This window comes from Protopterus annectens, chromosome 7.part1 (genome assembly GCF_019279795.1).
Source record: "Protopterus annectens isolate FY-2018-M chromosome 7.part1, PAN1.0, whole genome shotgun sequence".
Taxonomy (NCBI): Eukaryota; Metazoa; Chordata; order Ceratodontiformes; family Protopteridae; genus Protopterus; species Protopterus annectens.
Window position 1 is genome coordinate 328,764,547 of NC_056740.1, and position 27,361 is coordinate 328,791,907.

At 45.2% G+C, this 27,361-nt stretch overlaps 1 protein-coding gene across 5 annotated transcripts in view; it reads left to right on the plus strand.

The window, feature by feature from the left end:
• QRICH1 (glutamine rich 1) overlaps nt 1-19,856 on the plus strand; it is a 1,772,469-nt gene extending 1,752,613 nt beyond the window's left edge. For all 5 annotated transcript variants that reach the window (XM_044078740.1, XM_044078739.1, XM_044078738.1 and 2 more), the window contains one exon: nt 19,003-19,856. In XM_044078740.1, the coding sequence (XP_043934675.1) occupies nt 19,003-19,195 (193 nt within the window). In that variant the 3' untranslated portion in view covers nt 19,196-19,856. The remainder of the gene's footprint in view (nt 1-19,002) is intronic.
• The last annotated feature ends 7,505 nt before the right edge of the window (nt 19,857-27,361 follow it).

The following is a 27,361-nucleotide window of genomic DNA, read 5'->3' on the forward strand; positions in this document are numbered from 1 at the left end:
CAGAAGCAGTTCGCAAGTGCCGGTCTGCCAGCTCCTGAGATTACGAAAATTTGGAAACCGAAGTCTTCTTAAAAGCTAAGTACCCCGTTGAGGAAACTTTTCTTGCCTCAGACAGATGTCAAACAAAGTTAATATTTGTATTTCTTGTGGGAAGCAAATACCGCATAAGGATTTCCATTCCCTCTGTATACCTTGTTTAGGCCCAGACCACGACGTCTCGGTCTTTCGCTTTTGTGCTACATTCAACAAACGCACTATTAAGCGTCGGGCGGAGTTCGCCCAGCATTTTTTTGGGAAAGCATTTAACTATACTATGTTGTTGGATACTCCGACTCCGGTTTTGTCTAAAAAACGCAAAGACAAGGACCGACACTCGAGGTCTGCGGCCTCTACCGACACCACGCCAAAGCTGACTCCAAGTTGTCCGGTTCTCAGCGAGGTGCCTACGCAGCCCCTGATTACCGACGACACATCTTTGGCGGTGTCTCCTGTACCCGAGATCGCAGGCTCCTCGGCCCACACCCCGACTACAGATACCGAAGCCACTCTTGGCGTTGAAACACAGAATGTGGACAGGTCCACCTCCACTCAAGGTGTCTAAAGACCTTCCTCTTCTTTCTCCATCAAGGCTTTCACCAAGTCTAAAGCAACCATGCACCCTAAGAGACCAGCTACACAGGGCCCATCTCCAGGCCCCATGCCTAAGAAACAGATGCTTAAAATGGCTGAGGATTTAATTTCTCTAATCAGAGGTTCTCAGCCACCTCCGGACAAAAGGCCCAGAGTGGAGGAAGATTCCCCCTCCTCTGATCAGGGCTCCATTATTTCAGAACACTCTGATGATCAGGAACAGTCTTACTCCCCTTTTGAAGACTCTGATGCAGAGGAGTCTATTCCTTCTGTATCCCCCCCTGAGGATTACTCATTTGGGGAAACTTTGCATACCTTAAGGGAACACTTCCACTGGGAAGGCCAGGATTATTCAGATTCCAAGAAAAGGTTCAGGGAATTTCTTTTGTTACCCCAGCACAGGCCTCTGGCTATACCTCCTGTCTTGGACATCCTAGATTATGTTTACTCGGAGGCCTGCCTTAACCCGGACTCTCTACCTCCAGCTCCAGTTAAGCCTGACAGGTACTACAGGGTTCCTGACTCACACCAATTTGTATACAAATGCCATGCTGCTGACCTAGAAACCATCTCACAGGGGCCCAAGGGAGTTAAGGCCTTCATTGCCAAAAATCCGTTGCCTTCCGAGAGAGATTCCAGATCCTTAGAAAGGTGGGGTAAAAAGGTATATACCTCGGCTACCTTATCCATGAGGGCCTTAAACTGTCAGTTTCATATGCTAAAATACCAACAGTTTCTGTTATCTCAATTGAAAAGTAAAATGTCACAACCTGAACAACCAGACTTGAAGGAGTTGCAGGATTTGATTCATAGTGCAGAACAAGTGGGTAAACATACCTTACAATGTGGTTTTGATGCTCTAGAGGCCTCATGTAGAGCTGCTGTTACAGGCTCAGTCATACGTAGGCATGCCTGGCTCAAGGAACAAGCCTTGCCTGATCATGTCAAAGCTAAATTACCAGACGCCCCTCTTCAAAAGGATGTACTATTTGGGGAAAATGCTGAGGAAGTATTGAAAAGGCTAAATCAATGCAAACTGTGAAAGAATTTCTGCAGGTTCAACCCCCACGTTTTAGTAGAAATTGGCCTTCCAAAAACTGGTCCTTTCCTGCCACAGACAGACCCCAAAGAGGCAGATACAGGTGCCCGAGGGGCAGAGGACAATCACAAGGATCGTACAGAGGCAGACAATGGCAAGCTCCTACACAGAGGCGGTGAGGACAACTCGCAATCTTTCAGAAAGCAAACACAATGACTTTCCCCTTTGCATGCCAACCAGGTCTCAAATGGCAGCCCCCTTAGGAGGAAAGCTGGCACTATTCTCAAAAAATTGGTATGTTGTCACAAAGGACAAATGGATCCTGGACATTATAAACAGAGGCTACAAATTCCATTTTCATACCCTTCCAAAAATGAGAGGCATGCCAAACCTGCCACACAATCAAAGGGCAGAGGCACAAAAGCAAATTTCAGATCTTATAAACATGAAAGCTATCCAAGAGGTACCTACACACGAACAAGGTCAAGGTTTTTATTCCAGGCTATTTCTGGTGCCAAGGAAGGGAAAAGATTGGAGACCTATTTTGGATCTTTCCATCCTAAACACATTCCTACTGCACAAAATTCAAGATGCTCACTCTACAGCAACTTCTTCCCATGCTGGGCAAGGAGTCTTGGCTGGTAACATTGGACCTCAAGGAGGCATACCTGCATGTCCCAATCAGACAAAATTGCAGAAGATACCTCAGATTTCTTGCAGGTTCAACCCATTATCAATTCTCTGCATTGCCCTTTGGCTTATCTACTGCCCAGAGTATTCACGAAATGCCTGGCATCAGTAATTGCCTACTGCAGACTTCAAGGGATACAAATATACCCTTATTTGGATGACTGCCTGATCCAAGCGGACAGCAAGCACATTCTTCTGAAACATCTGGCTTATGTAATAATGTTATTAAACTCTCTGGGATACACAGTCAACAAAGAGAAATCAAGGCTAATACCCTCTCGGAAGATAATTTTCCTGGGTGCCAATTTGGACACAAACACCCAGATGGCCTACCTCACGCCAGAGAAGCAGGGGCAACTAATTCAATATTTCAGAACACTGGCAAATTGCACCAGGCTGACTGCAAGGAAAATCCTGCAGGCTCTGGGATTCATGGCATCTTGCATCTTACTAATCCCATGTGCAAAGCTGCATATGAGAAAACTACAATGGTACCTAAAAACATATGGTCTCAACACAGCCACAGTTTGGAAACAATAATACCACTAATTCCATGTCTGCAAAAGGAATTTCTGTGGTGGGCTCAAGCATGTCAAACAAACACAGGTCTTCCATTCAGCAAGCCTCAAGCAAATCAAGTCATCACAACAGACGCCTCGGACTACGCCTGGGGGGCGCACATGACAGACCGGTGCATTCAGGGCAAATGGTCCCAAAAAGAAAAGCACCTTCACATCAATCAAAAAGAAATGCTAGCAGTAATAAATGCTATTATAGCTTTCAAGGACCTTCTACGACCAGGTCAACTATTGATATTATGTGGTACATAAACAAGCAGGGAGGAACACATTCTTATCCCCTATGCAGACTGGCCATGTCACTTTGGAACATGGCCATGGACTTACAAATGGAACTACAAGCACAGTACTTGCCAGGCAAGGAAAACACGCTGGCAGACAACCTAAGCAGGAATATGACAGATCCACACGAATGGAAGTTGCATCCAAAAGTTTTTACAGAAATAATCCAAGAATGGGGAAGGCCAGACATAGATCTCTCTGCCTCCCACAAAAATCATCAATTGACAAAATTCTGCTCAAGGATCTTCCATCCAAAGGCCTGGAGAGTGGACGCTCTCTCTTTCAGTTGGACATCAATGACAGTTTATGCCTTCCTGCCTCTTCCTCTGCTGCCCAAAGTCCTATTAAAGACCAGAGCAGACAGACCAAAGATGATCCTCATTGCTCCGGACTGGCCAAGGCAACACTGGTACCCACTCCTGAGGACTCTGATGCATTCCCCACCATGGACCCTGCCTCTAATGCCTCTTCTTCTGACTCAGCACAGCTTCAAAACTCTTCGCAGTCAGCTAAAAACACTCAATCTAGCCGCATGGAAGATTCCTTAGCATCACAGCAGGCCCTACTCTCCAAGGAGGTGCAGGATGTCATTTTGGAGGCCAGAAGGCCATCAACTAGAAAAGCTTACTCTGCAAAATGGAAACGTTTTTGTGTCTGGAATGAGAAAAAGGGCCAGAACCCTGGAAAACTGAATTTACCTCAAATACTACAATATTTGGCTGAACTGCTAAGCAGTGGACTTTCGTTCTCCTCCATCAAAATCCATGCCTCAGCCATTTCTGCAGAATACAACACTGATCCACCTTTATTCTCTCACCCTCTATTAAGACAGTTCCTCCAAGGGGCTAAGAATTTAAGACCTCCAAGGAAACAACCAATACCTGCTTGGGATCTTAATTTCATTATGGAAAAACTGACTTTGCCCCCTTTTGAGCCAGCTGCCTCATCAGATTTGCAATATTTGTCCTGGAAAACAATTTCCTTCTGGCTATCACTTCAGCTCGTAGAGTTTCAGAACTACAGGCTCTCATGGCTGTCCAGCCTTTTATCATCTTCCATCAGGACAGAGTTTCCTTACGAACCAACCCGTCCTTTATGCCTAAAGTGGTATCCAGGGTAGCTTTAAATCAGGCCATACATTTACCTACTTTTTATCCTAATCCTCAAAACAAAGGGGAGAGATTACTACATTCCTTGGACATCCACAGGCAACTACGTTATTATTTGGACAGAACAAAACCTTTCAGAATATCAGAACAGCTCTTTGTGGCCTATGCGGTAGGAGCTCAAGGAAAGCCAATTTCCAAACAGACAATCTCAAAATGGATAGCCCACTGCATACGCTTTTGCTATTCCTTTCATGGCAAAACTGTACCTACAGGCATTAGAACTCATTCCACCAGGGCCACAGCCACCTCTGTAGCCTTCCTCAGAGGAGTTCCTACCAAGGATATTTTGGAAGCAGCCACTTGGAGTTCTGTGCATACCTTCTCCAAGCACTACAACCTACCATTATACTCCAAATCTAGAGCAGGCTTTGCCACTGCAGTCTTGCAGGGCATTTTGGCTCCTCCTAGTTCCACCTAGTGCCTACCACCCCTTTCTTAGCTTTGGGATTCTACCCATCTGTTATGACTGCAGCTGTATGCACGATGAACATAGTACAGTTTTGTACCTACCATAAATGTAGATGTTCGAGTGCTAGTACAGCTGCAGTCCAGGTTTCCCTCCCTCCTTCCCCTCTAGGGGTATTCTTTTATGGTGTATTTGCTTGCAACTACTGTTTTTTGATTATGTTGCATTGCATTATTACATAATTTTATGTACTGCCTTCCTTTTGGGGGCACCTGACATCTGGGGCAAGAAAAACTGAAGAAAATGGCGTCGGCTGGTTCTTTTATACCCCTGTCGCACCGACGTCAGGGAAGAAGCGACGACAACCGACGCCGGACCTAGACTTTGGAATTCGGCCGACCGAGGACCCGCCTGACGTCAGGAGAACCCATCTGTTATAACTGCAGCTGTATTAGCACTCGAACATCTACATTTATGGTAGGTACAAAACTGTACTTTGTATAGATTACCTGATGCAGACAAATTTCTTTTTAAATGCCCGCCAGCTGACCCAGCAACCATTTCTATTACCACTGATAGGGCTACCAAACATCTCCCTACTACCACTGTCATGCCTGCAGATAAAGACAGCAAGGCCATGGAAAGGTGGGGGAAAATATATACACTTCAGCTTCTTTAGCCTTTAGGGCTACAAATTACCAGTCACACATGGCCAAATACCCCTTGGCCTTACTGGACAAAGCTTCTAAGGAACTTAATGAGATCCCTGACTGCTCTGCAAAGGCATCCTGTCTTCCTTGCTTTGGCTCATCTCCCAAGTCAATAAACATTCCCTAAGGTGTGCATATGATGCAGCAGAGGCCTCTGCCAGGTCAACTTGGCTGCGTCTCCAGCCCCTACCAGATGACTTTAAGGCCGAACTCTTGGATGCTCGTTTAGATAACACTGCCCTTTTTGGCTCCAAAGTAGCTGATCTCTCTAAGTCACTTCAGCAAAAAGGGAAAGAGCTCCAGTATCTAAAGCATCTTCTTGTCTCTCCAGTCCCAAAATTTCAGAGAGACCACCCGGCCAAGACACAGTTTATTAGGAAGTCTTCTAGGCCCTCTGTCCCCTCCATGTCTAGAAGACCACACAGGAGGCAGACTGCTCAGCCTAGGACACCTCAAGCCTCTGCCCAGAGACCTCCCTTTCCAGAAAGGGCAGGCAGCATCTGACTTCCTGCCTCTTTTTCAACCCCCCCACCACCATACCTTTATCCACCTGTCTCTCTCACTGCCTCCCTGCATGGGCTGTAGTGACATCCGAGAAATGGGTTTGGTCTATCATGAAGGAGGGTTACTTCATGTCTTGGATGTCCCTTCCCCCTAAACTTGCTGTACCACTACCTCCACCCTCTCAATGGTCCCTCCTCCCTGAGGTTCTAAACAACCTGCTGCTCCAAGGCCATACAACACACCCCCTCTGCTCGAGGGAGAGGCTTCTGCTCCAGAATTTTTCTGGTGCCCAGGAAGGCAGCACCATGGAGACCCATCCTAGACCCCTCCCATCCCCGCCTCAACCCATTTCTTAAGGTTCCCTCCTTCAGGATGATAACACTACCCATTCTCTTTCCCCTCATCCTTCCCCAGGCCTTCATTGTGACCTGGGACATCAAAGAAGCCTATCTACATATTCCAATAAATCCACACAGGAGGCAGACTACTTAGCCTAGGACACCTCCGGCATCTATGCAGAGACCTCCCTTTCCAGAAAGAGCAGGCAGCATCTGACTGCCTGCCTCCTTTTCTACCCCCTTCCTCCGGCCATACCTCTATCCCACTGCCTCTCTCACTGCCTCCCTGCATGGGCCATAGTGACATCTGACAAATGGGTTTTGTCTATCCTGAAGGAAGGTTACATGTCTTGGATGCCCCCCCCCAAAAAAAATACTTCCTATAGCACTACCTCCCTTCTTCCCAAGATCCTAAACAACCTGCTGCTCCAAGGCACAGTAGAACTCATCTCCGCCCTCTGCTCGAGGGAGAGGCTTCTGCCCCAGAATTTTTCTGGTGCCCAAGAAAGGAGGGACCATGGAGACCCATCCTACACCTTTCCTGCCTCAACCCATTTCTTAAGGTTCCCTACTTCAGGATGATAAACAAAATCACCACTAATTCTAAGGGCAGCCACAAAGCATTCTATAGCTATGTTAAGAATTTTTATGGCAACACCCAGATCTGCTCTGAGTTACAGCACAACAGCACGAAAATTACTGAACCAACTGATATTGCCAACATTCTGGGAGATAGGTTCAGTGCTAACTTTACCCCCCCCCCCTCACCCCATATCTGTACAGGAAGAATGCAGAGTCCCTGTAATCACAACTACGCAGGTAAAAGCTGCACTCTCTAAAGGCAAAAACACAGCATCCATGGGGACCGGACAACATCCCAGGCTGTGTTTTACATGAACTTCAGAACCAACTGGCTCCCCACCTAAGCACCATGTTCAGTAATAGCCTCACATCAGGCTTTGTGCCCACTGAATGAAGCACAGCAACAGTTATCCCATCCCACAAAGGGGGAGCCACCACTGATCCCGGGAACTATTGCCCTATTAGCCTGACGAGCCTGGTCTGCAAGGCCATGGAATGTATCCATATCATCGTGGAACTCTTAAACAAAGACATTGGTAACGTCCAAACTCTGGATCCCACCCAGTTCGGGTTTGTGAAAGGCAGATCATGCCTCCTGAACCTGCAGTCACCAAAGCCGTAGATGAGGGTAAGATGGTTCACACAGCCTATTTTGACCTCGCCAAGTCTTTCGATACCATCCCCCATTCTGGAATTATAGCTAAACTCGCTAAACTAGGTATAAATCCCTACGTCACAAGATGGGTTGCCAACTGGCTCACTGAAAGAACCCACACTTGTAAAAGTTGCAGACTCCAAATCTGACCTCAAACCAGTGACAAGTGGAGTACCACAGGGTTCAGTCCTGGGACCTCTCCTGTTTGGTGTCTACTTCTCTGAAGTACAGGCTAACACAGAAGGCCTCTGGCTAACTAAGTTCGCAGAGGACTGCAAACTAGGAGCCATAGTCAAGTCCCCAAATGATGTGGACATCCTACAGAATGGCCTCGCTGAGACAGATGCCTGGTGTCAGAGCCATGGCCTCAAGCTCAATGCCAAAAGGTGCAGTGTCATCCCCTTTGGTAAAAACTCTGTACCCATGAACTACCACATAGGCAGCAATCTACTTAACACCGAATGTGTGATGAGACCTTGGGACACAGGTGGACAGTAGTCTTTCCTTTGATAGTCACATCGCCACAGTAGTCAGGAAGTCCTTCTACGTGGCACACCTCATCATAAAAGGGTTCTCATCCAGGAAAAAAGAGGTCATTGTTCCCCTCTACTCGACACTCAGACCCATTATAGGGTACAATGCCCCTTTTGGAATGTACCTCACAAGACATCTGCAGCAGCTGGAAAGGTCACAGAAGTACCTCACAAAGAGGATTACTGGCCTCAACAGATGCCCTTAACTGGCCGTCTCAAAAACTCCAGCTTTACTCCATAGCATATCGCCTACTCCAAGGTGATATCTGCCTAACATATAAATCTTTGTCAAACCCAGAGCTGTTGGACATGCCACACCTAAAGAAATCCCAATCCCTCCGAGCTACACGCTCTAGGGACCTAAACCTTATCACCACAATAAACAGGACATGCTGGAGGGATAGATTCCTGTCCCAGAGACTTCCCATACTCTGGAACAGGCTAACCATCTATGTCAAGCAAAGATCTTCATTAGAACTCTTCAAGAAAAATCTTGATGAGTGGATGGGAAATTGCAAATACACCCCGGGGATCACTTCTGTGTCCCTGCTCGACAGTGGCCAGGAAAATAACTTTCTTGGGTGGCGTAAGCCAGGGTACCTTGTTGGCTAGGCTTACGTAGGCCCTTGGGCCTGATAGCCTAGTACCTACCTATGAACCTGTAACACTACCCATTCTCTTTCCCCTCATCCTTCCCCAGGCCTTCATGGTGACCCTGGACTTCAAAGAAGCCTATCTACATATTCCAATAAAACCTTCCTCTGGAAAATTCCTCAGATTCAATAGAGTATTCTTGCATTTTCAGTTCTGTGCCTTGTCATTTGGACTCTCCACTGCTCCATGAGTAGTCACAAAATGCCTAGCCCCAGTCATTGCTTACTGCAGAACGAGAGTTGTGCAAATTTTCCCATACTTAAGACGACCTGCTCATTCAAGCAGCAGACCGACAAACCCTCCTAGCCCACACAGAGGACCTCCTGCTGCAGTCCCTAGGGTTCCTCATAAACTTCCCCAAATCCAATCTAAATCCTGCACGAGACATTGTCTTCCTAGGATGCAGAATCAGAACAGACCTCAGTATGGCCTTCCTACCTCAGGAAAAACTGCTTTCCATGACCCAACACCTTCAATCTGCCATCCTCTCAGCCACCCTGACTGCGAGGGCATTCCACAAACTTCTCAGCCACATGGCTTCCACTATTCCCCATGCTGCCACTGGCAAGATTACACAAGAGAAAGGTGCAGTGGTATCTTCACTCAATATGGGCCCAGCACTCTCACCCCCTAGAGTTCAGAATCCCACTGCTCCCCTGCCTCCACCAACAGCTGAGGTGGTGGATGGCCCAGGTTACCCTAAACCCGGGTCTTCCCCTACAATTGCCCTCCCCTTCTCAGATCATGCACACACACATCAGATCTGGGCTGGGGGTCTACATTAGACACAAGAACAGTGCAAGATTTGTGGAAAGACAAACAATGGCACATCAACATCAAAGAAATGTCTGCCATACTTCTGGCCCTGCAGGCCTTTCTACCTTTCCTCAGACAGGGTGTTCTGAAGATCTTCACAGACAACACCACAGTGATGTGGTACTTGAACAAGCAAGGAGGGACAAAATCATACCTCCTCTGCAGGCTAGCCCTACAGGTATGGGATCGATCTAGTTGTCTCCCAGGGGATCTCCCTCTAGGTAGCCTGCATCCCATCCCAACACAGTTGCCAGGCAGACTCCTTAAGCAGAACCTCCTCAGACAGTTGAGTAGATGCTGTCAAGGGAGGTATTTATAGATCTGATCCACAGGTGGGGTATTCCACAGATAGACCTGTTCGCCTCCTTCACAAACATGCAACTCCAGAGCTATTGCTCCAGAACTCACGACCCAAAGGCTCTTCAAACAAGATGCCTTCTTAAAGTCTAGGAAGGGGAAATTCCTGTATGAATTTCCCCCCTTCAATCTGATCCAGAGTCTCCTACTGAAAATTCAGCTGGACTCACCAAAAATCTTGTTGGTAACCCCCTTTTGACCAAGGCAGCACTGGTTCCCCTTACGTCATTTGTCCAAGGGCAATCACCACAAGTTACCACCCCTCAGTGGATCTACTCACACAGCACCAGGGGAGACAGATTCACCCACACTGGAGATCCCAGCACCTCTTCCTGTGGCTGATAGGATTCTGATTCCCTTCAGACACCTGTACAGTGAGGACATGTTCTTAGTACTGCAGGAGGCCAGAAAACTAAACACGAGGAAATCCTATCTTTCTAACTAGAGAAGGTTTTCTATCTAGTGTCAGAAAAGACAGTGCCACTGGACAGCGACCTGTCTCTAATTCTCTCTTACCTGTGGGAACTGCTAAAGAAAGGCTTGTCTTACTCCTCCTTAAAAGCACACCTATCTGCCATTTCTGCCTGTCTGCCAGTGGAACCTACACTAGCTTCCAGACTTCCAGCCAAGCTATTCTAAAAGGGTGTTTTACACTTAAGACCCTCCTAGAAAACTGACTCCTCCTCCCTGGGATCTTAATTATGTGCTGTAAAAACTCACTCTGCCACCCTTTGAACCAGCTGGCAAGGCTGACTTGAAATTTTGCATGTGGAAAACAGTACTGTTAGTAATTTTGACTTCAGCCAGGAGGGTCTCAGAGCTCCAAGCCCTCATGGCTACTCCACCATTCCTAGTCTTCCATATGGACAGGGTCACCCTCAGGATTAATCCCTCCTTCACCCCCAAGGTGGTTAACGACCTCTCCTTAAATCAGGCTATTCACCTGCCCACCGTCTTTCCAAATTGTCAGGGAGACAGTGAAAGAGTCCTTCACTCCCTGGGTGTACACAGGCAACTTTGTTTCTACTTGCTTAAGACCAAGCCTATACACAAATCAGACAAGTTTGTTTCCTCTCACCCCAGGGCCCTGGGGAAAGTGGTGGGAAAACAAACCATTTCTTCTTGGATTGCAAGGGCCATCTCCTTTTGTTACTCACATCATGGAAAGACACTAACGGGCAACATCAGAGCCCATTCCACAAGGGCCATGGCTTCCTCTGGAGCCTTCTTTAAAGGTCTAGATGCTAACTCCATTCTGGAAGCTGCTACCTTGGTCATCTGTGCACACCTTCACCAGACACTACAAGCTGGACCCCATCTCCAGCACCAGAGCGGGATTTGCCAGGGCTATCCTGCATGGGTTCCTGGAGTCCTCATCCAGACCACCACCCAGCCAGCAGTGAGCTTTTGTACTCGCCCACTAATGAATACTGCAACATTTGAATAGAAGGACATAGGAAAGTTGTGTAAAATCTTACCATAACCATAGATGTCGTCCTTTCCATGTTGCAGTATTCCTTCCCTCCCTCCATCCCCCTGTTCTCCTTGCACTTGCTCTCCTCGGCTCCTACACAGGCTATGCTATCAGGACTGGCTCCGTCTGGGGCTTCATAGTTCTGAGGACTGGTGCTTACAGACGTTACTTTATGGCCCACGTACCAGCCAACACATCAGACGTCCGCACCAACAGGGACTGGAAAAGTTTTGGAAACCTGGCCGAACAAGCTGATGGGAAGAAGGGTAAACCCACTAGGGAATACTGCAACATGGAAGAGGACATCTATGGTTATAGTAAGATTTTACACAACTTTCCTTTATTCTAAGGCAAGCTTCCTATTGTTAAGAGACACTCCAGCAAAATTTGAAGCCCCCCCCCCTCCCAAATCCCTGAGAATGCTGCTGCCTGTGCAGATGTGCTGGACAAAAAAAAACATGTACAGTCATGTTAATGGCTGCATATACAGATGGTTGTACTTTCCCAGAACAAGCACAGGACAAACTTAAGCCAAAGCCATCATGATGGAATCCCAGCTTCAGTAGGTTGTATAACAAAAGGAAGACTCATGACAAAAATAAGTGTGATTTCCAGCAAGGTTAAAGAACTCCCATCTAGCTCAACAAGCAGCTTGGGGCTAATGAAAGACACCAAAGCCAAATTTGAGGTAAAAATAAGTCTCCCAGGCCAAGGAAAGTTACAAGGCATTCCTCAGCTATGTCCCCAATCTCATAGGCAGTACACAACAATGTGTGGAATTAATTGTAAATGGAGCCACCTGTACTGAAGTCAGAAGGTACAGCAAATCTATTGGCCGGCAAACTTAGCTCTAGTTTTAGACACACACACACACACACACACACACACACACACACACACACACACCCCCGACACCCTTAAAGAAATACTCTCAACCATAACTCCCCCAGCTATCACCAGGAACAGGACCTTAATGCATTGTCCAAGGCCAAGAACAGTGCATTGATTAGCCCAGATAATATCCTGAGATGCCTCCTTATTAGCATGAAACATGACCCATCAGGACAGGTCTGTATTAGATCACCGAACGCTTAAAAAAGCGAATGGTGATTAATCGACCCTATGTAAGCAAAAGTTTACAATTTCGAACTGTCAGAACAGCGATTTGTTTTCCGAGGGGAAAAAATTGCTGTTCCAACAAATAAATAAATAAATAAAATACTTTGAACATTACATTAAGTGGGAGGCTGTGCCCCCCACACCCCCTACTTAAATATGCCAACTCCAAAACACACTACAGTGCCCAAAACGGCAAAGTAGCGAAGCAGCCAAATGAATTCTTTCCCAGGGAAAGAATTCACTTAAAAGGCGCTTAGATATTTTGCCATTTCAGGCTTGAGTTCGACCAAGACGCATTTGAAAGAATGCGTCTTCAGTCTTCTAATAGGGAACCATCAGGACCACTAGAATTTCTATTTGACCAAAGCCTCCAGGCAGGCTTCTTGTAAAGAGAATGGAAGACTGCAGCTGCCATCCCTCTTCACAAGGATTGAAGGAATTGTCCTCAAAATGATAATGCCGTAGGAAACCTTGAGACACTAGATCCACCCCAAGAAGTTAGGGTAGAGTAGTCTACTTCTACAAAAAGACCACTAACTAATGGAATTCTTCAAGGCTCTGTGCTGGGTCCACTCCTTTTTGGCATCTATTTCTCTGACATAAAGGCCAGCATCTAGAGCTTTTGGCTGACTGAGTTTGCAGATGATTGCAAACTAGACACATCCTACTCTCCTTCCTCTAGGTTATCACAGTCTTTACCCATCAAAGCCAGTAGGAAACTCTTTTTGATCTATAAGTTACTTTAAACAACTTTGTTCTTACTATAAATCTTACTAATCTTAACTGTCTTTCTAATTCTTCACTTCTTTAAAACTACCCCACTAGTGATTTTTCTTTCCCTTTATTAATTCTTTCAACCTAACACTACCCCCAGTGATCTTTTCCTTTCTTAACTTTCAACCTATTTTAATATTTACAAAAGAAAGTGTGTGTATATCTATGCATATATGTGAGTTTGGAGCTTTTCTCCCTGAGCCTCCACTAAAAATGGGCTTCTGTCCCAGTCGGACTTTCCCAGTCACCAAATGGCAATCAGTAAATAAATAAATAAAATCCCCTTCTAGAAGGCTTGACAGATTAGTAACCGGTACCAGAGACATAAAATTCTGTGCCAAGAAGTGTATAACAGTATCCTTTGTGAAGACAGCTACCACACTGATAATATACCCCTAAGAGCAAACCATGTGGTCAGGAATTTGGGAACACATGACAGTTGCTTGGCCTTTGACCATCACTTGTCTACAGTACTAAGGAAATCATTGTATGTTGTGCAATTTAAAAGCAAGGATATGGCATCTAAGTTCAGTAAGTTCAAGGATGTCATTTTTCTGCTTTACTCGCCCCCTTATCAGACCAGTCATTGACTCCATTGCCCCCTTTGCTATGTACCTGAGCAAGTATATGCAACAATTAGGGGGTCTGTAGAGTCTCCTGACTAAAAGAATAAACATATGCTATGCGGACTGCCTCAGAGTCGTATCACTCTACTCCTTTAGACTGTTGAGAGGTGATCTATGCCTGTCCTACAAAACATAGTGATCCTGCTCTGACGGACCTGTTACACATCCACAAAACAAAGTGTCAGATTTACCTGATATAGGGACCTAAACCTTGTCTGCAACACACACAGGACATGTTGGAAGGACAGGTAAGTGTCCCAGAGACTATCCCTAGTCTGAAACAAACTTCCCATCCATTTGAAGCAGAGTTCTTCCCTAACCCTGTTCAAATACAACCTGAATCAGTTGATGGGGAGTGAGAAATTTACCCCTAGTCTGGCACCTATGTCTCTGTTAGACGGGAGAAGCCTCTAAATGCTTGACCACCCATGCCCAAGCCTACATATACCCCCTTAAAATAAGCCTAGGTTATCATAATTTGACAGATACATTTGGCAAGCATAGCTAGCCTTAAATAGGCCCCTGGGGTTATTAGATTAGTAAGCACCTAAGAAACAAGTACTCATGCATACACTTGTGTAGATGCCATAACTGGATGGTCAGCTTAAGCTTAAAACAGCCAATAATGTGGCATTGGTGGTGTTTCTTTGCCAGTCTTGTCCCCTGATATTTTGAAGTGAAGATTAGCTTTGCTTTTGTGTCCAAGTACTGAGGTTTCAGAGGCAGTAATGTCACCTGTATCAACCAGCAAAGTTTCAAGGATGTATGCGTTAGAAAGACATCCACCACAGTCTATTACATAAAAAAAGAGCTGATCAGTAATTGTTGGACAGAACATGTAAGAAGGCTGAATGTGTATACAGGATGGGAATATAAACCACAGCCAGCTACAACCTTATGGGTTGTCTTTTGATGGCTTATAACAAGGTGCAAAAGTTGTGTATTTAGACCTTATTTTGGAAGGAAAAGAAGATGGGTGCATTGTTACTGGTGTGCATAGAAAGTTTCTGGATGGTAGTCGATACCTTCATGCCACCAGTTGGCATCCTCTCCATGTGTTGAAAGCTCTCCCTTACAGGGAGCTGTTACTATTATCAAGAATATGTAGTGATAAGGACATTTTGACACAAGAAATGAAGAGAACAGTAGAAATGTACTTAAGAAGGGGATATGGCCCCATAAATGTGCAGGATACAGAAGTTAAACTTGTTAATAGTTTGAGGGGACACAAAAATAATTGAAAGGAAAGGGGGGTGTAGGACAACATCAAGGTATAGTGTGTGATCAGCATAAAATAGATCCAATGTATTTTGTGTCTGTATATAATATTAAAAGTGATGCAGTTGTAGGTTTAGTCAAGCATTATTAGAAATATCTATTACAGGACAAATTCTTATATTACCGGAACATCCTTCTCATATACAAAGGGCAAAAGTATAAAAGAGATGTTGGTGCATGGAGCTTTTATTATGCCAGTGCTGGAATATACAAAGGCCCTTAAAAGATCTAGGGCTCTGAAATGTGGTAAATGTGGGGTCTGCTGATATGTTAAAGTTGGATCCATTAACAATGTTAAATTTGAATCTAGAGGTGTGTTCACTTGTGAAAGTGAAGGGGTAGTATATGCAGCTGATGAAATATAAAACATGGGTACCGCTGAAGTACTCTTGTCAGGAGGGTATGATGCAGAAATGAAAAAAATTGTGTGTACCACTTCTATTGAACTGCCCTGAGGAAAGATAGGAAGAGCGTCCTGTAGGGACATACATAGCTACACAAAGGATCAAGGGATACAAACGAGAGTCTCCGGGGAAAAAGGCAAATCAGGTGAAGTTCTTGGTTGGCACAAAAAGATCCAATAGAGACTGGTAGAAAATCTTGTCCCTCCATCTAAAGGATAACTTGCTTCTCTCTAAGGGAAGAAAAAGGAATAGGAAATGACTCTAGAACAATTATTAGGCAATTGGCATTTTTCCACTCGATCTACAAAATCCTCTTTTATTTTTTATTTCTAACTGGAATTCTGATGGGTTTGTATAACTGAACCATGAGGCTGCTCAGTAGAAATAAATGAACATATGAGTGGAGTAGAATGGCTCCTTACCATGAAAACTGTGAATTGGAGCAGTCAGTGAGCAAAGTCTCATCAGATACTTTGAAAGAATAAATTGTAAAACCAAGGTCTGAATCTGTGATGCTGGTATGCATAGGTCCCAAACAGATGTCAGCTGCATAGAACTGGACTGATTAAGCCCAAGATTGGGTCTGAGAAAACACACTGTTCTGAGTCAGTAGGATAGACACCAGAGTGTATCTAATGAGCAAGTCGATCTGCTCAGGATACCTCATGTAAAAACCTTAAACTAGGTCCTAGCATGGTCAGTAGGCTCCAGATACTGTCAAAGGTCCCTTGCATCAGACTGGGAACAAGGTCCTAGCAAGTGTGAAACAGTAAGCAATCTCAAAAAAGAGTGAATAATGACATATAACATCACTGAACACATCAGCATCTGCCACAAACATTGCTAGTATAAGCTCTAGGAGCATTTTAGCATAAAAGAAGACGCAACCTCAAATGAAACTACATCTTTTTTCTCTTGATTACAATCAAGCTTTTTTGACTTTGTTGACCTTCTACAGTCAGTAGTCACAAAACAGTGTTTTCTTTTTTCAATTGGGTATGGCTATGGAGGCTTTCTTTGCCTCAAAGTATGCTGACATATTTTTGGGTTACTCTGAAGAGCAGTATGTATTTTTTGATGAAATGAAACATTTACAAATTGCATCATAGTGTAAAAAAGATTTCTAGATGACTGGTGACGTCTCTGGATAGGGCTTTTAGAGTTTGGTTAAAATCCAGTACATTAGGCATTTCCTTTTCACGTGCTTTTTATTTATGTTGACCAAAAATTATTGATGGTTCTCTCCATATCTCATTATGCATGAAGCCCTTTCATGGATTCATTTAATTGCATGCCACAAAATGCAACCCTCCACATATATCAGACATTTTTTACTCTATTCCTGCACATTAAAATAATTTGCGGTTAAGAGCTATTACAATAATGAGATTAACATACTAAAACCTTTTTGAATCTTGACTATGGCAGCTTAGTGATTGACTTGATAATCAACAGGATTTAAATTTTGAGAAGCATCTATGTGCAAAAAGCATTCCTGGCATTGCCACGGGACAGAGTGGTAATGCATACTAAATCCTCATTTATGCCTAAATTGGTATCGGACTTGACTGTTAACCAGACCATGCAACTTCCAGTCTTCTTTCCTAAGCTCTAAAGCTCTACATTCCCTGGATATGTTTAGACTGCCCCCTATTGAAAAGTTGAAAAAACAAAAGTGCCAAAATAAGGGGAGAAAGACCAAAAAGACAAGAGAAAAGCAAATCTCTAAAATCGGTCTTCTCCTTAAAACAGGTTTTTGTGGTGGGGGGGAGCCCTCTACCCTAACACCACCCCCCGAATTTATATATATCAACTCCAAGATCGTCATACCTCATGGAAAAGGGAATATTCTTAGAAATGGCATCTTTGACCTAGTATATACAAGTCCGAACTTTTGGCCCTTCAGTCTCTGTGTTTCGGGACTGTCTGTAGTAGGTCCCCAGCATTTGAAATGGTTACCATTTAGACAGCTGAGATTCATTTTACACAGAGCCAAAGACTTTAGAAAAGCTTGTCAACTGTTTATCTTATTCGTAAAGGGAAAGGAAAATAAACCGGTCAACAGACAGACCCTTTCAAAGTGTCAAGAACATTGCAATGCTTTTTATCAACACCAATTTCCCTAGAACTGCAGCTGTTACCACAGCCTTCCTTAGAGGTTTCACCACCCATGCTGTCCCTGAAAGGCCTGCATGGTCTTCTGAATACACAAGTTCTCAGCATTATAATTTGGGGGTTGCATCTAGAGCTAAGGCAGGATTGTTGTCTTATATTTTGCTGGGAATTATTTCCGAATATGATCAATCAGTTCTCACTGCTTTGGGAATCTTCACAAGAAGTGAGACTGGCAGCAGTTGTTTTTCTGTAAATAACTGTACAGTAGTGCTAGAAGTTTACCATAAAGCAGATATTCTATTAACTCTACTATCGCAGTCCAAATTTGCTTCCACCAACCCATTTTGTCTACCCTGTTCTCTGCATTGTTAGGTCCAGCCCTTGGATTGGGTGGCAACCTTATCCCTAGGTCTAGCTGACACCCACACTTTCCTACCAGACCCACAACCCTCCGTTATTGGCTATTTTCCTCGAGAATTTGGATTGGAGTACCCTTGAGTAAACCTGGGTTATTGGGGATGTTTCATGCATCATTCATTCATTTTGAATTCACTTATACAGTTGTTGTGTGAGGGTACTATCCAGAATTGAAGATGTTCAAATAGTGTTGCTGTTAAACTATGAGCTTACACCACTCTTATTCCTCCATGCCCATTTTTTTTCCTTCTCTAATATTTCTGGGTCATATTGCAAGCTGCACATTAGAGGAATTTTGTAATATGATCTACACATTTGGTGAGGTGTTGAGGTATTTTCTGAGTATTTGTAGTGTTATGGAAAGTTTGTGTATTTTTGTAGATGTTTTGCTCCAGCACCTTTTTTCTGTATTTGGCTGCATGAGGCAGGTATTTTTGTTGGCTGCTGTCCTTTAACTTTTTGCTCAGATGTACTGAGGACCCCTCCTGCTGCATTCATTGTACAGTGGCTCAGGCACACTTGGTGGTGGTTCCTTGTTCCTGGAAAAGATGGAAGTTGGTATTGGGTTACTTCCCTGTGCATCTGGGCATTCAGCTGATGTCTTCAGTTTGGGACATTACCTTGCAGCTAACTGCTATGTAACCTTGAAAACACCATCAATGAGCTTGTTACTCAAACATCTACAGCTGGCTGCATGTTACCAGTTCGTCACACACATTTGAGTTAAAAGTAAGTTTAATTGTTCTCTTAGCATATTATTGCCTTGCAATTGAAATTCAGTTTGGATTAGAGGAAGCTTTCAAAGGTTTTTGATATAGATGATATTTTTACTTTCTTCTTCTCTCATTGCAGTCCACAGAGTGTCAAAGGTCGAAATGATACATTTTATTTAACACCAGAGCCTGTGGTGGCACCCAACAGTCCCATCTGGTATTCCACACAGCCAATCAGCAGAGAGCAAATGGAACAGATGTTGACTCGAATCTTGGTGGTACGAGAAATTCAAGATGCCATTGCATTGTCATCTTCCAGCAATATGCACTAGGAGGGACTATTGTTGCAACAGAAATATAAATATATATATATTATATTATAAAAATAACTGTACAGACTTTTACACTAAAGATGCCTAACTTTTCTGTTATTTCCTTTTTTATCTGTGTAGTTAAGAAGCCCTTTTTTGGCTTCTGTTTAAATAAAAAAATTCCCATTGTGAATCTTAAAAGACTTCTGAAGCATCACATTCTCACAGAGATGGAAGATTCGACATTTTGCAGCATTAACAGGATTGCCTTTATTTGCATCCTCAGAAGGGGGTGAAAGACTGCCAACGAGAAGGAACTAGATTAAAACTTGTTTTCAGATTGAACATCCTTCTTATAACATGACTGTCAATGCACAGGCTGCTTACCCCAGCAACAGATCACAGTACATTTTAAAAAGGAAAAATATATAAAGCAAATTGTTTATAAAAGGATTTTTATTCATCAAAACATTTTTGATGCCAGTCTAAAATAACTTTTCCCAAACTTTTTTTTAATTGGCCTTGTTATGAGGCTTTAAAGTCACAAGGCTTGTGTGCCTAAAAAGAAGGGGGGAAGGGGCTTGTAACATACACATGTATTATATGAGAGAGCTGTTTCTCTTGTATGTATTCGTTTACTAGTCGTTTATCAAAAATGACAAGCACGCGTTTTCAACATTGACCTGTAATTTGTGTTTTATTGGGGGAGCTTTATTAAAATGAAAAACGTATCATATAAATTACAGCAGTTGTAATACTGCAGCTGAAACTGGGACTGTGAACCGCTTTTGTGATAGGTGTGTATTAATGTTTTAGAGTTGCAAGACTGCTGTTTTACTGGAGGAGCTCAAAGTAGTCTGAAGTAATGGGGAAGACATTTAATCTCATATTTTCAAATGCGGTTCTTGTCAGTCAGACTGTTAAATAAGTAGACGTTGAAATTGCTGATCTTGAAAGGATTATACAACAGACATTTTTGTATGATTGAGGCTATCCAATTCATAGCAAACATTTTCTTTTTCCAGCATAGGTTGAGGTTGCACATTCAGCCTTATCTACATCTGCATAGTGCTTTGTGTTAAACAGTTGATGTTCATGATCCATGGGAATTGGCTGCAAGTGAGCATCTGCCCATCTTGTCTAACTTTCGGAGCTTTCTGGACATCTGCAGAACAGACCTGTATTTGTTCGCTTAAGATATTAGCCTGACTCATGGCTGGAAGGGGAGTTGCTTGCAGCATTTTCTGTTATTTTTTTTCCACACAGAGTGACTGATCATGAGGCTGTCTGCTTGTGGGATACTTCCAGGGAATAAAAAAAAGTATCCATTTTGGTAACTTCTGTACTGTAGATGTGCTAAAGTTGTCTGAAATTGTGAATACTGCTTGTGATTAGATAGGTGTGTGGGTTGGTGATTTCTAAGATCCGTGACATACCCTGATGTCATATGTATTTACCCGTAGAAGACAAATTCTATTACCATTTGCAGTGCATTTTTTTTTTATCGGGTGAAAAAACACAAGGTTTCTACTGGCAAGCACTGCTCTACATTCAGCAATAAAATGCGGTTACCAGGCTTGCAATTTAAGGACTTTATTGAACATAAGCTAGCAGCGATCCTTACCCCCTTACACACACACACCACATTGAGGGGGACCAAAGGCAAGAAGCCATAAACAGAAGAAAAATCTCCAAAGAAGTATGCACACCAAAAATGGACAAGCTAAAGAAGCTAGTGGTGAAGGAGCCAGTTGGTGAGAGGCCACAGTAACCTCAAAAGTTATTCTAAGTTTGAAGGACATCAGATCCTGTGACACATGCCTTGGTTCCTCCAGTTCCACGTACTGTTTCAGCTGTCCTGAACCATTTGAAGGTAGGCAGTTGACTGTTGTACTGTAAAGTTAACCCAAGCCTTTGCTAGTGTGAGATAGACTACCAGAGGTTTCCTGGTCCCAGCAGTAGATGATGTCCTCCTATTCCTATGTTGCAGTATTCTAGGTGTGGGATTTCATGCCCTCAGGCGATTTGTACATCAGCTCCTGTACAAAAGCTTCAGCTTGGCTGTTGCAGTGTTCGTGGGACATCACACATAGGGCCATAAACCAGGGGCCTTAAATGTGACGTCTGCAACCACAATCCTCAGAACTTTTCAGCCGCAGACTACATTCGCATTGCTTCTCCACAGACGTTGCATTCTGTTTTCTTATTTTTGATGATTATTCTTGCTAACGCTTGGTTGTTGTAGCCTTTAGCTGATGTCAGGGACAAAGGGAAAGTGCCAGTGCAGGCGCCAGATACCCTATAAGGACGCCCATGACAGGTGTGTTTTTTTGCCTAGGCTGGGAACACGATCACGCCTCCTGCGCTATTTGTCAATCATTTGTGCCCAAAACCTTGTGCACCCATCTAGCCGCATTAAAATCTCTACCTGGAGAACCAGCACCTTAAGTGGTTAGCCCTTAGGATGGATCCTCCATCGGAGGCCACACCGGAACCCTCGCGCAAAAAGGCTAAGGTTCCTAGGCCTTCTTTGCCTGCCGCTCCACTTCCCGACACCGCCAACTGCCATTCTGGGGGTTGAGGCGCGCTTGGAGAATATGTTGACTGCAGTGATGTCCCTCTTGGAAGCCATTTTGCAGCAGATGACTGGCACGTCCGCAGAGCTTATCCAAACATCAACGACCGTTGATGTCGAGGGGAAACCAGTTTTGGTGGTACCTCCAGCAGAGATCCAGACCGTATGTGTTACTGTCCAAACCCGACACCAGGCCTCTCTCTACTTCCTCCCTGGCCAAAAAGAAGCAAAAAACTAAACATACCTCCACCTCTTCAGAAGTCGCACCAGATTGGCAGGCCTTCACTTCTCTCATGCAAGCCTTTATGGCCCTCAGGCCTTCAGCCTCCGCCACCTCCTCCCTGCCTCTTCTGAGCCCTAGACCTGCTTCTTCCCTCCCATCTACAACCCCTCAAGTCAGAGAAGAAGAACATAATTCTTCCTTCTAATTTCTTATGTTTCCCAGATTGTCTCCCCCCAGGACTATTACTCTCCTGATGAGGAATCTGTGGAAGGCGATTCTCCCATTGAGGACGTTACCTTTGGTGAGACCATCACCAAGATGAAGGATTACTTTAAATGGGATACATCCCAAATGACAGATGCCCAAAAAAGGTACTTTGAGCTGCTGCAAGTGGAATCCCCCTCCCCTTCAGCAGTTAATCCTGTTCTGCCTGCTTACTTGGATGCCTTCAACGCTGCTTCCAAAGCCCCTGACTCCCAGCCTCCGGCCCCTAAATGTCCTAACTGCTTCTACAAGGTGTACCAGTGGACCAAAAATTCCTGGTCAAACCACCCTTGGCAGACCCAGCTGTTATTGCCACCACTGCAGACAAGCAGTCTAAACTGCTGCCCTCTGCCTCCCTACTGCCCACTGACAGATGGCAAGAACATGGATAGGATGGGGAAGAAGGTATACACTTCAACTTTGGCTTTCAGAGCCATAAATTATCAGACCCACATGACAAATTATACATTAAACTTGGTCTCTCAAGCCTCCTCCATACTAGCATCCTTGCCTGACAGCCCCATCAAGACGACATCTCAGCCAAATTTTCCTTGGCACAACAGGTAGCCAGGCATTCCATCAGATGCAGCAACAATGCTGCAAAAGCATCCGCCAGGTCTGCAGTATCTGCTTCAGCCCTCAGGAGGTGCTCGTGGCTAAGACTCCAGAACCTCCCTTTGGATTTCAAGTCTAAGATCTTGGACACCTCTTTGGACCACAATGTGCTTTTCTGCAAACGATTGCTGGCCTTTTTAAAAATCTACAAGAAAAAAGCAAAGAACTCCAGGACATCAAGCACCTGCTCGTGTCACCCATCCCCAAGTATTATAGAAACTAACTTGCTAAGGCTACCTTTGTAAGATGTACTCATCAGCCCTCGTACTCCTCTTACAGGTCCAGGAGAGGGGCTAGAAGGACTTACCAACTCTAGATCCTCTGCTCCACCTCATCAACCCAGACAGCCCTTTCAGGACAGAGGAGGTCCCAGTAATGTGTGAATGCCTTGCCCACCTTCCCCTCTCAGTCCACCTTTCTCCACTGTCTTCTCCTTTGGCAATCCATCACTTCAGACCAATGGATCTTAAACAATATTCAAAAAGGGTACTTCCTAGCCTAGAAAGAGAAGCCACCCAAAAGAGGCATTCCTCTCGTCCCCAAAAAACAGGCCCATCGCATGGCACAAGTTCTGGCAGACCTTTTAAAACTAGGCACCATAGAAACTGACCCTCCAGGACAGGAATGTGAAGGGTTTTACTCACGCCTCTTCCTGGTCCCCAAAATAGATGGCCCCAGGAGACCCATCTTAGACCTGTCCTTCCTAAACCTTCATCTTCAGGTACCATCTTTCAGAATGCTCTCTCTTCCCACTCTTCTGCCCCTCATTCCAGCCAAGGGCCCTCATGGCCACCCTGGACCTAAAGGAGGCCTACCTGCACATACCCAACAGGAATTCTCACAGACCGTTCCTGCGTTTCTCTGGACCTGCCTCATTTCCAATTTACTGCCTTGCCCTGTGGTTTATCCATGCCCCCCCCCCAAGTCTTTACAAAGTGCCTGACTCCAGCCATTGCTTTCTGCAGAACTCAGGGTATACAGGTTTACCCTTATCTGGACGCTATCCCGATACTGGCAGAGTCCAGGGATGCTTTATTGAAGCGTCTACATTTCACCATGTCCCTTCTGCAGAACCTAGGATTCACCATCAGTCTCCCCAAATCCTCTCGGATCCCCAGGACAAAATTTTCCTAGGCTGCAGAATCTGAACAGACACAATGAAGGCCTTTCTACCACAGGACAAGGTTCTTTCTTTGACTTCCCACTTCCAGGAAGCTCTACTATCCCAAAAGGTGATGGCAGGGCAATTTCTTTACCTCCTGGGTTTAATGGCAGTGACCATCCCCATGCTACCACTGGCAAGAATGCACACGCGCAATTTACATTGGTTCCTGAAAAACACCTGGTCCTAACAACTTCATCCCCTAGAACAGGGTATCCCCCTCCTTCCCTGTCTGAAAACAGAAATCAGTTGGTGGATCCAGCAAGTGCAACTGACCCCAGGGCTCCCACTAAAACCACCCAGCCCAACCCAAGTAATGCATACAGATGCCTCAGATTCAGGTTGGGGAGCAACTCTGGCCTCTTACAGGATTCAGGAAAAGTGGCCTCCCTCTCTTCTAGCCAAACACATCAATATCAGGGAAATGACAGCAGTCTTCTTAGCTCTAAAGACCTTCACCCCCTTCTGGTTCCAGGGGTGCTCCAGATTGTCACCGACAACACTACGGTGATGTGGTACCTCAACAAGCAGGGAGGAACAAAGGCCGATCAGCTGTGCATATTATCCCTGCTGATATGGGACTTAGCCTCTCATCTCAACTTAGTCCTGCAAGCGGCCTACATCCCCTCACAGGACAGCCACCAAGCAGATCTCTTGAGCAGGACCTCCTCGCCTCAGCACGAATGGATGCTGAGCAGGAAGGTCTTCTTAGACATAGTCCACCGGTGGGGTACTCCACAAATAGACCTGTTTGCCTCCCTCCAGAACAGGCAACTGCAGAACATCTGCTCAAAACCCCACTCCCCTCTAGCATGGAGAGTGGACGCTGTCAGCTTCCCTTGGAAGGGGAAGTTCCTTTATGCCTTCCCCCCCCCCATTCTCACTGGTTCAGAAAGTCCTCCCGAAAGTTCAGGAGAACAAACCAAAAATCTTGTTAGTGACTCCCTACTGGCCAAGGCAGCACTGGTTCTCCCTACTTCACAAACTAGCCAAGGGAAATCACTTTGTTAACCTACAAGGTGGACCTACTGATACAAGACAAAGGAACTCTCCTACACCCACACTTACAGATGTTGTCTCTGATTCTGTGGGTGATAAACTTTTGATCCCTTTCAGACACCACTACTCAGAGGACGTGCTTTCAGTCCTAAGGGAGGCAAGGAAAGCTACCACCAGAAAAATCTTAACCTGGCCAAGAGGGAAAGATTTGCAAAATGGTGTCTGAACAAGGGAAGGGACCCCAGCTCCACTGAGGTTCCCCTGGTTCTAAACTACCTGTGTCAATTGATAGAGTGGGCTTTCTTATTCTTCGGTAAAAGTACACCTCTCTGCCATATCAGCTTGCCTGCTCCTGGAAACTCCCCTTGCTTGCCAAGCTCGACCTAAAGCTCTTCCTTAAGGGGGTCTTGCACATGAGACCAGCTAGGAAACCTATCCCCCCGCCTTGGGACCTTAACTACATCTTAGAGAAATTTACCCAGCACCCCTTTGAACTGGCTGGGCCTTTTTCCTTACAGATGTGCACATGGAAAACGATCCTGCTGGTGGCCGTCACATCAGCCAGAAGAGTGTCAGAATTGCAGGCCTTAATGGCCTGTCCCCTGTACACTGTCTTCCACAAAGACGGTGTCACTGCGAACCAACCCCTCCTTTATGCCTAAGGTGGTCAGTGACCTGTCTCATCTACCCACTTTCTTCCCCTCACCCTCTAATGAAGGGGAGAGGATACTGCACTCCCTGGACATGCACAGACAACTTGGGTTTTACCTAGACAAGACCATTAGGAAGACTAACCAGCTTTTTGTCTTCTACTCCAGAGCCCTGGCCAAGGCAGTCTCCAAGCAAACCATCACATGCTGGATCAGGAAAACTACTTGCTTCTGCTTCTCCCACCACTGGAAAGGTACCCCCAAGGGGAATCAAGGCCCGTTCCACTAGAGCTGTTGCCACCTCTAGGGCCTTCATGAAGGGCCTAGACACAGCATCCATTTTGGAAGCAGCCACTTGGGGGCCACAATCCACACTTTCACTAAGCATTACAAACTGGACCAAGTTTCCAGAGCTAGGACAGGATTTGGTAGAACAGTCTTCATCTACCACCACCCTCTCATTCGCATAAGCTGTGGTACGCTCTCATATCTAGAATACTGCAACATAAGAATAGAAGGACATAGAATAGCTATGTAAAATCTTACCGTAACCATAGATGTGCATCGTGTTACACTGCTGCAGTCATCACACTTGGGTTATCCTGCCGTCAGGCGGTCCTGCAGTCGGCCAGAGTTCCAAAGTCTTGGTCCAGCGTCGGTTGCTGTCGCTTCTTCCCTGACGTCAGTGCACTAGGGGTATATAAGATGCATCCGACGCCATTTTCTTCAGTCTTTCTTGCCGCGCAGTGCCTGAAGCAGAAGCAGTTCGCAAGTGCCGGTCGGCCGACTCCTGAGATTTTCGAAGTTGAATTTCAGATCCGAAGTCTTCAATAAAGCTAAGTACCCCCGTTGGGGAAACTTTTTTTCTTGCCTCAGACCGATGTCAGAAAAAGTTAATAATTGTATTTCTTGTGGGAAGCAAATACCTCATAAGGACTTCCACTCTTACTGTATTCCATGCCTAGGCCCTGATCATGACGTCACTAGTTGTCTGTTTTGTGCTAGATTTAACAAACGCAGTACAAAAAGACGTTTTGATTTTGCTTTGCACTACTTTGGCCGAAGGTTCAATTATACTATGCCGTCAGATCAACCGACGACCGCAATTCCGAAAAAACGCAAAGACAAGGATAAAGACAGGCATCCGAGGTCCAAAACTGACAACGAAACCTCTTCTAGGCCAGGTTCTCAGTGAGGCATTTTCGCAGCCCCTGACACCTGCTACCTCAGAGCCACAGGCCGCCTCGGTCTCCCACATGGAGACAACTAGGCCTCTGGAAACTCAAGGTATTGGGCCTACGGAAACTAATCCCTCAGATGGGTCTGGAGCCGCTGAACAGGCACCGGCTTCTGAGGGTGTTTACAGACCTTCACAACTTACCATTAAATCAACAGCCAAGACAAAGGTACCATTAAAGACAAAGAAACAAGTACAGCATTCTCCTGGACAGTCCTCCATGCCTAAGAAACAGATGCTTAAAATGGCCGAAGACCTCATTACTCTAATCAGGGGTTCCCATCCCCCTCCTGAGAAAAGGCCTAGGCAGGATACAGACTGACTCCTCTGATCAGGTTTCCATTTCCTCTGATTCCTCTTCAGACCAGGGATACTCTTTACCCCCCTATGAGGACTCTGATGCTGAGGAATCTATCCCTTCAGCCTCTCCTCCTGAGGATTACTCTTTTGGGGAAACTTTAC